The sequence below is a fragment of the Pongo abelii genome, chromosome 21 (assembly GCF_028885655.2).
Source record: "Pongo abelii isolate AG06213 chromosome 21, NHGRI_mPonAbe1-v2.0_pri, whole genome shotgun sequence".
Classification (NCBI taxonomy): Eukaryota; Metazoa; Chordata; class Mammalia; order Primates; family Hominidae; genus Pongo; species Pongo abelii.
In genome coordinates, this window is record NC_072006.2 from 51,281,050 (window position 1) to 51,294,535 (window position 13,486).

At 46.8% G+C, this 13,486-nt stretch overlaps 1 protein-coding gene across 3 annotated transcripts in view; it reads left to right on the forward strand.

The window, feature by feature from the left end:
• The window catches only part of EYA2 (EYA transcriptional coactivator and phosphatase 2), a 315,121-nt gene that overhangs the window by 124,943 nt on the left and 176,692 nt on the right, over nucleotides 1–13,486 (forward strand). For all 3 annotated transcript variants that reach the window (XM_054541866.2, XM_054541867.2, XM_024239112.3), the window contains exons 3-4: nucleotides 1,000–1,045; nucleotides 5,277–5,419. In XM_054541866.2, the coding sequence (XP_054397841.1) occupies nucleotides 1,000–1,045; nucleotides 5,277–5,419 (189 nt within the window). The remainder of the gene's footprint in view (nucleotides 1–999; nucleotides 1,046–5,276; nucleotides 5,420–13,486) is intronic.

Below are 13,486 nucleotides of genomic sequence, written 5' to 3' on the forward strand. Positions count from 1 at the left end.
GGCTCAGAGCTCCAAGGCCTTAGGGTGCGATGATGACGCAACCACTGCCCTACAGAACAGGGAGTGGGCATTGGCAGGTTGACGCTGTTCCCATCAGTAGACACATTATCTAGAATTTGTCCAGGACTCTGCAGTGAGGACACTGAGTTGCATTGTTCAAGATGACAGAGCACAAAAGTACTTCCCAGTGAACTGTCCCTATGTAAAATTATCCCCTGGCAAACGTCTCTCCCAGCTTAACTCTGTCACCTTTTCGTCACCTCCTGCATGTTGCCTCCCATCAATGATTGGACATTGCGTGCCGAGTGATTGGGTGTTAGGTACTTGCATCAGGAGCCCAGGTTTCATCCATCTCTCTGCTCCACCACCCTAGATGGAGCTTAGGAGATGATCGAAGGGGTTCCTTCCCCTGAAGTGTTGGGGCCAGCTGCACCTGCACCCCATGGACTGGAAGTGAGGAGGCAGGGGAGGAACATCAAAGCCATGTCATTAGAAGAAGGGAAATGGAGGTTGGATGAGCAAAGCCAACCTGTGTCTGCCATTCTGGGGTTCTTGGGGATTGCTTCTGAGGCAGGGAAGGAAGCGGTTTTCCATCCAGGAGTGGAAATGGCACCAGCTTGATTCACTTCCTAGTTGTGCTGCTGCCTGGTCATGTGACCTGGCTCAAGCACATTCTTTCTGTCTCTTCGGCCTCAGTTTCTCCATCTGTACAGTGGATGGAGAAATGGACTCCACTCTGATGTTTCAAGATGCTATGGATTCTTTACATGTCGTTTTTCCTCAACTGCACAGAGACGAAGTGCACCCAGAAAGGGCTCTGAACCCCTCAAGAAGAAGAATGCTGAGATGTGGCGCCTCAGATAAGCATCTGTAGTGGAGAAAGCCGCGGGCAGCACCCCTCCAAGTCTGCTCCTGCTTAAGTGGTGTCTGAAGTCACCACCTCTGCAGAACATCACGCTAATTGCTAAAACCCTTCCAATTTTCCTTTTTCTCCTCCAGGCATCACCAAATCGGCCCCCCTGAGAGTGTCACAGCTCTTCTCCAGGTGAGTGCCATTCACTTGTCTCCTGCTCACATGCCCCTCCTTTTCTTCTCTCTTGGGAGGTAGAGGTTAAGAGAGAGGGCCCTGGAGATCTACGCCGTACTTCCTGTGTGGCCCTGGGTGCGTTACTTAAGCTCTCTGTGCCTACAGCTGTTCATCTGAGGATGAGAATAGAACCTTTCTCATAGGGTGCTTATGAGGATTAAAATAATTAATCCAGGTAAAGAATTTAGAAGAGAGCTTGGCACGTAACAAGCACTGCGTAAATGATGGCTATCAGCATCCTATCCAGATTCCCTGGATAGGAATCCCAGCCGTAGCACTTCCTAGCTGAGTGAGCTTGAGCAAGTCACTCCACCTCCCTGGGTCTGAGCCCTCCCATCTGGGAGAGGGGGACAGTCATGTTGCCTGCCGCCACGAAACCAGCAAAAGCAGGTAAAACACACTTAGAATGGGGCCTGGAGCAGAGTGTCCTCAGAGTCTTAGCTATTATTTTCTTCTTTCTTCTCTTCATTCTTTTTTTTTTTATTCTTTTCTTTCTCCCCTTCCTCTCCTCTCCCATGCATAGCAAATTTCTTAATTTTTCCCTCCCTTTTCCTCACTGTCTTTCTCTCTCCTTTCCTCATTCCTTTCCTTTCCCTTCTTTTCAATCTCCCTTCTATTTTTTTTTTCTGCGAGACAGAGTCTTGCTGTGTCACCCAGGCTGAAGTGCAGGGGCGCGATCTCAGCTCACTGCAACCTCTGCCTCCCAGGTTCAAGTAGTTCTGCCTCAGCCTCCCAAGTAGCTGGGATTACAGGCTCCCTTCTTTCTATCCTTATTTTTCTCTCCCTTTTTCTCTTTCCCTTCCTCTCTTCCCTCCCCTTTTGTCCCCCATCCTTTTCTCTCCACCTCTCTCTCCCTTTTCCCCTCACTCCTTTCATCATGTCTTTATTCTAAGTTCCAGTATACACATGCAGAATGTGCAGGTTTGTTACATAGGTAAACATGTGCCATGGTGGTTTGCTGCACCTGTCAACCCATCACCTAGGTATTAAACTTGACATGCATTAGCTATTCTTCCTGATGCTCTCCCTCTCCCCTACCCTTCCCTAACAGGCCACAGTGTGTGTTGTATCCCTCCCTGTGTTCATGTGTTCTCATTGTTCAGCTCTCACTTGTAAGTGAGAACATGCAGTGTTTGGTTTTCTGTTCCTGCATTAGTTTGCTGAGGGTAAGGGTTTCCAGCTTCATCTGTATCCCTGCAAAGGACATGATCTTGTTCCTTTTTATGGCTGCTTAGTATTCTATGGTGTATCTCTACCACATTTTCCTTACCCAGTCTATCATTGATGGGCATTTGGGATGATTCCAATGTCTTGGCTATTGTAAATAGTGCTGCAATGAACATATGCGTGCATGCATCCTTTCTTCCTCCTCTACCATTCACACATCACTCCTCAGTACCTAACCGCACACTGAGCCCTAGAAACTCAGAGGTGGATGAGATGCAGTCTCTGCCCCCGGAGAGCTAGTCCAGTGGGGGAGATAAACCAGTAAATCAGAGATCTCAACCTGGCGCCATAAATGCTCCACCACAGGCACACGCTGGGGCAGTGGGAGCTCAGTGCTGGGATAGCCTTGCCCAGAGCCCTCTGGGTGCTGCCCTTAGGAGAAGCCATCCTGAGCCCACTGCTGCATGCCATGCCCTGGGTGCCCCTCAGGCTAGGTGGTGAGCTCCTCAGCATCTGGAAATCTTCCTTCCTCTCCAACACTGGAGCAGCTGTTGATAAGGAAGACATTTTCTTTGCCTTCCTTTCCCACCAGAAGATGTTTTGGGGAGTATTAGTAGCAACCGAGGACTGTTAAATCTACCTAACTTTTTTAAGGCCTCAGAGTTAGAAAGCTCCACCATCCTTCCTCTGAGTTTTAACTTTAGACCCTGTTTAATCTGAGCCAGTTGAATGGGTTTTGATGGCAAGCAGGAGTTGATCGTCTTGGGTCTGCAGCATCTATTTCTCTTCTAAGGAAGGGTGTGAATTGGGAACATTTTCAAATAAGGCTCTCTGCTCTGCAGGTTGCATGCTTCTCAGGTGCCCCACAGAGCCGAAATATTGATGGATGAGACACCTTCCAGGACTGGGGCTGACATCTCCAGCTCAAATGAGTTTCTTATGCATTTTGCAACAGGTTCCCCCAAATAACCCTTTATCGTGGCAGTAGTCAAAAAGAAAGAAGGGCATAGGGACATCTGTTTATAATTCCATAAACTTTTGCATTCACCTGCTATGAGGCCTCAGGTGGAGGAGGAACTCTGGAAGCAAACAGGCTTTAGCAAAAGTGATGTAACGTAACCAAAATGGAATCAGATACAGATTGGGGAATCTCATCAACATTTACCTGTACACTTAACCCAGTTGTGACAGTTAGAAACATGATAGTTGTGGTGTCTGGGGGAGGGTGGCATAGTGGAGGGGTTGAGGGTGTGGCCTCTGGAGCCAGGGTTCAAATTCTCTATCTGCCGTATGCTTGCGGCGTGTTTTCTTACCTGTAAAATGGGAATAGAAACAAAAATTACCTCCAAGGCTTGTCACAGTTGTGGTGGAGTTTAAATGAGCCAATTCACATGAAGTAAATAGGACAGTGCCTGGCACACAGGCATGAGAATTGACTACCTCTGCCACTAAGGGAAGTGGCCCTTGTAGGCATTGTTGCAGACAGGCTGTGACTCGGTCTCAAGAGGTGGCTGCTGCTCAAATCCAGCTGATAGCACCACACAGGCGCACAGACCCAGGTACGCTGAAGCACCTGCTTTTCAGGAGAAGGGAGACAAAGCGAGTGTGTTTGTGTGTGTGCCTGCCTGTGTGTGCATGTGTGTGTGTGTATGTGTGCACGTAACCTCCTGGTTTTCAAATTTTAACAACAATTTCAAATTAGGAAAGAAAAATAACTTCAATGGCCAAAGAAATTATATCCATGGATCTGTGGATTGGATGTGGCCCCTGGGCCACCATTTTGCTCCCTTTGTGTTAGAACAACTGACCTTGACTTTATTTATTGCTATCTGCAGGGCTGGATGAATCCTAGTCCTGTGAGGAATAGCAGATTCATGGTTCCAAGCATGGGCTCTGGAGTCAGACTCCTTCGTTTAAGCTCTATATTTACCACTTTGTAGCTGTGTTTTCAGTTCTCTGAGTTTTGGTTTCCTCGTCTCTAAACCAGGAGAGATAAGAGCCTCCACCCCAGAGATTTGATAGGAGCATCCATGAGATATAATGTACATACCAGGTGCATGTGACACAATTCCCAACCCCTAGTAAAAAACACAATGTTTGGCTGCACCCATAGTACAAATATCTTAAGTAAGGAGCCCTGTACATCCTAGCCCATTATAGAACCTGTTGTTCTCCATGGAGTAGAGAAGTCATTTGTGGTCTTTGGTTGCAAGCAAGAGAAATCAACTCTGGCTGATATAAGTCTAAAAGAATTTTTGGGGGAATATCTGGAGTAGCTCACAACATAAATGAAATAATCAGGCCTCGAGAGAGATTAAGAATAGGACAGATTCGGGATTCAAGCAATATGGAGGATTTAAATTCCCAGGGCAGAGTCTGATTGGATGATATTGCATCATGTCCCCACCCCTTAGCTAAGAGCAAGACATCATGATTGACAGCCCTGTTAAAGCTGCAGTCAATTGAGAAGGTATCTAAATTAGGACAATTGGGGTAGGTTAGGCTATGCTACAGTAATCAGTAAACCTCGACATCTCAGTGGCTTCACCCAACAAAGGTTTGTTTCTTACTCACATAAAGTCCAGTGTGGATGGGGTGAAACCCTGCAAGGCAGCTCTCTCTTCTCCACAAGCTGACTCAGGGATCCAGGGTGTTTCCGTATTATGGCTCTGCCATCTCAACCTTTGCCCTCCACAGTTGCTATCAAAAGAAGAGAAAGGACAGGAGGGTTGCGGGGGATGTGTTCATTGGCCAGGCCTGCAAGTGGCTTACAGCATATCTGCTTACATTCTACGGGGCTGAACCCAGTCACACGGCTGAATCTGACTGCACAGGAGACAGAAAATGTAATCTTCCTGCTTCCCAGGCAAAGGAAAATAAAATGGGGTTTGGTGAACATGTATGTTGTCTCTGCTCTGGAAAGAGTAGAACCCCAAAGAAAAATGGGGGTGTTGATATCAAGATAAGGAAGAAGGGGTGCCAGACTGGGCTTGGAGATTTAATCTTCCCTCTTTCCACACAGATCTTGCCCACGTGTCCTCCCCAGCCAGCCTTCCACAGCCATGGCAGCCTACGGCCAGACGCAGTACAGTGCGGGGATCCAGCAGGCTACCCCCTATACAGCTTACCCACCTCCAGCACAAGCCTATGGAATCCCTTCCTACAGTGAGTAGCAAACAAGTCCTTACTCTCCTCCTCAGGTCCCCAAATCATGGTCTTTGTTCTGCACTATTGTCTCAGCTAAATGTGGATTAATAGACACAACCAACCTGATTTTGGATTAGAGATAAAGGGAAAAGAGTAACACTTTAAATATGGTTCAAATTCTATAGCCTATAATATCAAGATCCCTTTTGATGGCAAGAATTGGAAATTGAACCCAAGCTGGTTTAGGGAAAATCGGGACTGAATGATTTGCATACCGAGAGATCTGTGGATACAGCTGTCATCAAGTATGACTGGATCTAGGTGCTAAAGTGTCATCATGAGGAGTCTCTTTCCATCTTCAGATGCTCCCAGCAAGTTCTCCCTGCATAGCAGCAAAGATGGTGCCTGTCCACTCAAGGTTTGCATCCTTTTAGCTCTGCATGCCCAGTGGAAAGAGAGCTCATCTTTCCCGGGAGTTCCAACAGAATCCCATATTGGCCCTCATTGGCCCAAGTTGGGCCATGTGGCAATGCTTACAGCAAGGCAAGGAGAACAGGGGGATGGAGATAAGGGAGCTGAAGCCTGTGGATTATCTTTGAAGGAGGGATGGTTTTCTTAAAGGAAAACAGAATGGTAGTATCGGAAGAAGGAGAAATGGATGTGGTGGGGGATGGGGCAGAAACAACAGACCTCCCGCCCTTGACTGTTCACATCTTACAGCTAAGAACTGAAGACTTGCGAACCTGGCTCACCATCCATGCCCACCTGCCCTTGCCTCTGGCCTTGAGTCATGCTATTCCCTCCCCTCCTAGCTGATATCTTAACCAAAGCCCTTTTAGTAGCAAGTGACAAAAACCCAAGCTAATCAGCTGGAGGAAACAGGGGAGTTTATTGCCTACGTAGCTGGAAGAACCTAGGGCACTGGCTTCAGGCAGGCCTGGGTCCAGGTCCTCAAGGGATAATATCAGGACTCAGCCTCTGCTTCCCTTTCTGTGGGCCTCAGGCTCAGGCAGGCTGTCCCACTGTGGTGGCAAAGACAGCCCTGGCAGTTTCAGGCTGCAGTGTCCCCCAAAAAGAGAGCCCCTCCTGTCTAGGACTTCCTGCAGAGTCCCAGGAATTTCTCTACTGGACTCCCACATCCATCCAAGAAGATAGGTGCTGTGGGTGGCCATATTTGGCCACATGTCCACCCGCAGGACCAGGGGTCAGGTCAGCCTCACCCAAAACAACTGACCTGAAGGTGAGGAAGGGGTGGTTCACAAAGGAGAAGGAGGCAGAAAGAAACTACAGATAGCCACTCCACATGACTTTACAGCCCACCCAAACCCGGGCTATCCAGTGGAAAGGACGTAGCGTTGGTAGGCAGGGACCTGCCTGCCTGACTTCGCTCCCCCTGACTCTCCAGGCCTCAGTTTCCTCAATTGTAAAATTAATATGCTCATTTCGTCTTCCCACCTAGAGGGGTCCTGCTTGAGTTGAGTGCAGAGGCTGACTCTTATATTTCTTTCCTCCCTCCTCTTCCTCCATACCTCTGCCCTGTTTGTTGGTTCATTCATTCATTCAACATTGAATCATGTGTGCGGCAGACAGTGGTCAACAAAGCAGAACGGGCCCTGTCTTCATGGAGATTACTGCCTAAAACCGATGATCAGGCAGCACTAGACCCACATTTTTGGTGTCAGGGGTCGGTGGCTCTGGGTAGACAAGAGCCCTACAGACATTTCCTTTTAGCTTTAGTTTGCCACAGTCCTCACCCAGCCCACGTTACTCCCTCGAATTATCTGCCTTTTCCATGAAGACACTTGAGTTTGCAAACTCTAGCCTAGAGATAGAAAAAAAGTTTTTTTAATTTTCTTTTTTTGAGACAGCATCTCACTCTGTTGCGCAGCCACAGTGCAGTGGCACCATTGCAGCTCACTGCAAGCTCAACATCACAGGCTCAAGTGATCCTCCCACCTCAGCCTCCCAAATAGCTCGGACTACAGGCATACGCTACTGCGCCCTGCTAATTTTTTGTATTTTTTTGTAGAGGTGAGGTTTTGCCATGTTGGCCAAGCAGGTCTCAAATTCCTGGCCTCAACTGATCCACCGCCTTGGCCTCCCAAGGTGCTGAGACTACAAACGGGAGCCACTGTACCTGGCCCAAGATTTTTAAATCTATATGTGTAATTTCAAATTATGATGCATGGCATAAAGGAAGCAAAGACTTGTTTTAGGTTCTAGGGCTGGGAAAGGCCTTTTAAATAAGGAGCGAAATTCAGCTGAGAACTGAGAGATGGCCACATGCAGGCACAGACGGGAGAGCATCTAGGCAGAGGGGCAGGCCCTGGTAATGGGGAGGAGCTTGGCAATTCTGAGAAGACTAATGGCTGGAGCACAATGGGAGATGAGGTGAATGAGGTGGGCGGGGCCTCCGAGGCCCAGGAAAGATTTGGGGTTCTGTTACAAGTGAGACTGGAAGCCACTAGAGGGTTTATAAGCAGTGGGTAATAGAATGCAACTTAGGTGGGTTTTTTTAAATTTTATTCTTATTTTTATTATTTTTAGAGACAGGGTCTGGCTCTGTCTTCCAGGCTGGAGTGCCATGGTGCAATCATAGCTCACTGCAGCCTCCACCTCCGAGGCTCAAGCAATCCTCCTCCCTCACCCTCATGAGTAGCTGGGACTTACAGGCATGCACTACCTCCCCTGGCTAATTTTTTTTTTATTTTTTTTGTAGAGACGGGGTGGCGGGGAGGGGGTCTCACTTTGTTACCCAGGCTGGTCTTGAACTTCTGACCTCAAGCAATCCTCCTATCTCTGCTTCCCAAAGTGCTACAATGACAGGCATGAGCTACCATGCCCAGCCTAGGTTTTAAAGATCACACTGGCTGCTGTGGTGAGGCTGGCTCAGATGGAATCAGGAGGAGAAGCAGGAAGGCCCGTTGGGAGACAGATGAAGCCTGGAGCAGGAAATGTTGGAGGCCTGAGGCGAGGCCATGGCAGCGGACAGACACGTGTAGACAGAATCAAGAGCAACTCTAGAGGCAGAATTGACAGGTCCTGTCGAGGCATCAGGCCAGGCTTAGTAATAGTCACCATCGTTGACTTCCTGTCACTCACATTGGTTTATTTCCACTAATTCCTTTAATCCCCACCTCAACCCTACGAGGAAGGTCATCTCATTATCCTCCGTTGAGCGATAAAGAAACAGAGACTCAGAGAGGTTAAATAACTTACCCAAGGTCACCCAGCTGGTTGGTGGCAGAGGTGGAATTAAGCCCAGGCAGCCTGGCTGTGGACCCCGAGCCCTCACCCACGGGGCTCCGACGCCTGGCTGTGCATTCTATAAATCCCGGGGGATTACCTGTGACAGACCTTGGCCAACAGGTGTGGGCATCTTTTCTAACTTTTTTCCCCTGCTGTGCTAGAAGGCTTAGAATACAATCACACATAAGTTACCCCGCTTGGCTGACAGCCAAGAAAAATGAAGCCATATTCTTTTTCACATAAAAGAGAAAACTAGCCCTGTTCCCAGACAAAACATGGCGTCAGATGGAAATCAGTTTGGTGCAAAGTTATTTTACTGTCTCAGTTACTTTTGGAGCATCTGTTCCTGGATGATACAGTGTAGATGATAAGAGCACATGTCCTGGAATTCTGCTGCCTGGATTCACATCCCACCCTTGCCTGTTGCAGGCTGCAAGACCCCGAGGGAGCAGCCTCCCCTCCCTAAACATCTGTTTTCACATTCATACAATGGGAGTAATACTAAGTCTATCCCTCTCATGATTGCTGGGAGGATTCAATGAGATCGTCTACACCAGGGGTTGGCTATCTTCTTCTGCAAAGGCCCAGGTGGTAAATATTTTCTACTTTGTGATCCATATGGTGTTTATCACAACTACTCAGCTCTGCCATTGTGGCGTGAAAGTAGCCAGACCGAATGTAAACGAATGGGTGTGTCTGTGTTCCAATAAAACTTTATTTACACAAACAGGCAGTGGACCAGATTTGGTCCATGACTCTGATCTAGATGAAGGGCTTCCTCACCAGGGCCCACCCCAAGAGAAATGCTCAATAAATGTCACCTGTCCCAGTAGAAGCCAGGCTGCCACACACACACACGCGTGCGCGCACACACACACACATACACACACACATACACACACAGAATGTCCATGTCACTGAACAATAACAGGTGGATGAAAAGCCGTTTCCCTTTACATCTGCCTGTGCCTGAGCAAGCCGTGTTTGCTCATCGTCTGGACAAACCTTGTTGAATCTTGTCAGGAAACTTTTTTCGTTGCTCCTTGGCAAATAGTGCTATTTACTTTGTTTAAATAGCTGCAGGAAATAACACAATTGAGCAAACTAGAGACAAGGACAGTTAGAGTATTGAGTATTTTTTTCTCAATTTATTATGCAATATTAAAGACATACATAATAGAGTAATACTACGACACCTATGAACTGACCATTCAATTTAAAAAATAAAAGGAGGTGGCCTTCCTTTCCTCTTAAAGATTCCTGTGCCCCCAAATTTCATGTTTATCATTCCCCTGCATTTTTTTATGTAGAAGAGATCAACAAACTTTTTCTATAAAGAGCCACATAGTAAATATTTTTGTCTTAGCAGACCACACAGTCTCTATCTCAGTCACTCAACTCTGCCATTGTAGCATGAAAGCAGCCATAGACAAAGCATAAACGAATGGGCTGTCTATGTCTCAAAAAACTTTATTTACAAAAATGAACAGCAGATCACATTTGGCCTATGGGCTGGAGTTTGCTGACCTTTAATGTAGAGTATTTTAAGCATGTTTTAAAACTTTACCTACATTGCATCTTTTAGTACACATTCTTTTGCAACTTGCTTTTTCCACCCAACATTATGTCTGTAAAATGTATCCATATTCATACAAGTAGCTGTACTTCATTCATTTTCACTACTGTATAATATTCCACTACTTGACGGCACCATAATTTACTTACCCATTCTTTAGACAGTCTTTTAGGGTTTTGTTCATTTCTCATTACATAGGATGCTGCAATCAGCATCTTTATGTATTTCTCAGGGGTGGAAACCTATGAGAGGAATTTCTGGGTCATGGGGTATATGCATTCTTCACTATCCTGGATAATGGCAAAGAATTTTTGTTGTCTCTGGCTTTGTAAAAAGCCACTCCAGAACTTAGTGGCTTAAAACAACACTGACGTATTATTTCTGTGGGCTGGCCGGGTGGGCCTGCTGCTGGTCTCCCACAGTCCCTCTCATGCTGCTGTGCTCAGCCAGCAGGTGGGCTGGAGCTGCCTAGATGGCACGGTGGGGCCTCTCTCTCATGTGGCCCTTCCTCCTGGGTTTCTTCAGGCATGGTGGGCCCAGGTTCCAGGAGGCTGAAGATAGAAGCTTCAAAGCCTCTGGGTGCTGAGTCTCGAGAACTACTGGGCGTAGTGGCACACACGTGCTCCCAACTACTAGAGAGGCTGATGTGGGAGGATCACTTGAGCCTGGGAGGTCGAGGCTACAGTGAGCTGTGAGCATGCCACTGCACTCCAGCCTGGGTGACAGAGTGAAATCCTGTCTCAAAAAAAAAAGTAGTTACATATTTATTTTAATATGCATTTATATCTATATATATGTGTGTGTATGTGTACAAATATATATATATAATATATATATAAAATATGGAACCTGTGATTTCTTGGTCATTATTACTTAAGGCAAGCAAATCGTTTTTAAATTGAGTTGATTTTTTTTTTTTTTTGAGATGTAGTCTCGCTCTGTCTCCCAGGCTGGAGTGCAGTGGCATGATCTCGGCTCACTGCAACCTCTGCCTCCCACGTTCAAGTGATTCTCCTGCTTCAGCCTCCTGAATAGCTGGGATTACATATGTGCACCACCACACCCAGCTAATTTTTTGTATTTTTAGTAGAGACAGGGTTTCACCATGTTTCCCAGGCTGATCTTGAACTCCTGGCCTCAAATGATCTGCCTGCCTCGGCATCCCAAAGTGCTGGGATTGCAGACATGAGCCACCACGCCTGGCCTGATGTTTAAAAATAACATGAAATGAATCATTATATGGATGGTGCTGGGATATGGGAAAACCAAGCAAGTGGTGCACAACATTGAAAATGGGGAAGCACTAATTTGGTCCAACACCCTCATTGTAGTCACGAGGAAACTGAGGCTTGGAAAGCAGAGGGCACCTGCCTCAGTGATACCACAGAGCCAGGACAGGAAACGAGAACTCCGGGCTGTGCCATGTGCCATGGGCTGATCCAAATTCACATCACTGAGCACCTGCTCAAGGGGCTGTTGATATTTTAAACTTGAACCATCTCCTGTCTCTCCTCTGCTCAGATCCCTCCAGGGCCCCTCTCAGGATCAAAGCCAAAGGTTTTCCACTGCACTATCTTTGCCCTGTCCCCACCTTGATGACCTTTCTCACCTCATCACTCACCCTCTCCCCAACCCTTACCCCACTCCAGCCTCACTGGCCTCCTTGCTGTTAGTTCATCCAACATACCAAGTACACTCCTGCCTCAGGACCTTTGCACATGCCTTCCCTCTGCCTGGACAGGTATTCCTTTGGGTGTCCACAGGTCTTGCTCCTTTGCTTCCTTCAGGTCTTTGTTCAAATGTCTCTTTCTCCATGGGACCTCTTCCTCCTCCTCCAAGGGACCTTTCCGGATCACTCTGTTTGAGATTTCAAATCCCAACTCCCCTTAACCAACTTTGCTACCTCCTTCCCTGCTTCATTCTTCTTTTCAGCACCATAAGACTCTAAATGGAGTCCAACAAATTTAATCATGTTTGGAGAATTGTGTTAGTGTGAGGTTCATAAGATGGCAGGGAAAAGTGTGTGCCACTGAGTGTGCCAGGGAGTCTGGGAGCCAATCATGTTGTCTCTTGTGTTACCCAAAAAGTATTTTGTATGCTTCTCCTCTACTGTGTGTTTTTACTTGTTTTTCTACTGTCATTCTCCTCCCACTAGCATATAAGCTCCAACCACTACAGTATCTGCAGCATCAAGATCTGTATCTCCTGACCTGTTGCAGGTGCTGAGCTAATAGCTATGAATGAGTGAATGAATGCTTATTGGCTCTCTGTTGTTGACACCCTCTCTGAAATCCACATGCTCACTTTGGTGCTTCCATGAGCGGAAGCCAGTGGAACTTGCAGATAGTTCACGAGCACCTTTTCGGAGGCCTCTTTCTCTTTGCTGTGAAGATACTTATCAGAGCTGCCTGGGGAGCAGCAGGTCTGATGAGATCAGTCTGTCCCCGGGCCAAACCGTGACCAGATTTCCTTTGAACATAGTCTCTTAGAGCAGTGTTTCTCTATCTGGTTTAAAAGACCAGTTTTCGGGTTTTTGCTTTTTAATTGCCATTCCACTATGGACTAATATTTTAGTAAAATAAAATGAATTACTAGAAAAATCAAATTAAAATTTTTATTTATTTATTTATTTATTTGAGATGAAGTCTCGCTCTGTAGCCCAGGCTGGAGTGCAATGGCGTGATCTCGGCTCACTGCAACCTCCACCTTCTAGTTTCAAGCAATTCTCGTGCCTCAGCCTCCTGAGTAGCTGGGATTAGAGGTGTACACCACCACACCCAATTAATTTTTGTATTTTTAGTAGAGACAGGGTTTCGTCATGTTAGCCAGGCTGGTCTCCAACTCCTGACCTCAAGTGATCCACCCACCTCGGCCTCCCAAAGTGCTGGGATTACAGGCGTGAGCCACCGTACTGGGCCAAATTAAAATGTTTTAAAAGCATATAAATACAAGTCTGGAGAAATGGCCTTAGATGTCAGATCCCCAAAACTTAGATCCCCAAAAGTTTCGGGATGTTTACTTCTCAGTGTCTGACTTTCTCATTCTGAACTTGTGACTGATGCTTGGACCACAGTCTGGACAACAGACTTATGGGACGAAGGCCCTCGTGTGCCTTTGCCATTTTCATATTCTCTTCTCTTTCTCATGGATTAGAATTTTATGATCCAACCCCTTCAGCAAACAAAAGAAGAGATGAAAAACTTTATTTTCTTTTCTTTCATAGTCGTTCATTCACCAGACAATTTTTGAGCACCTACTAT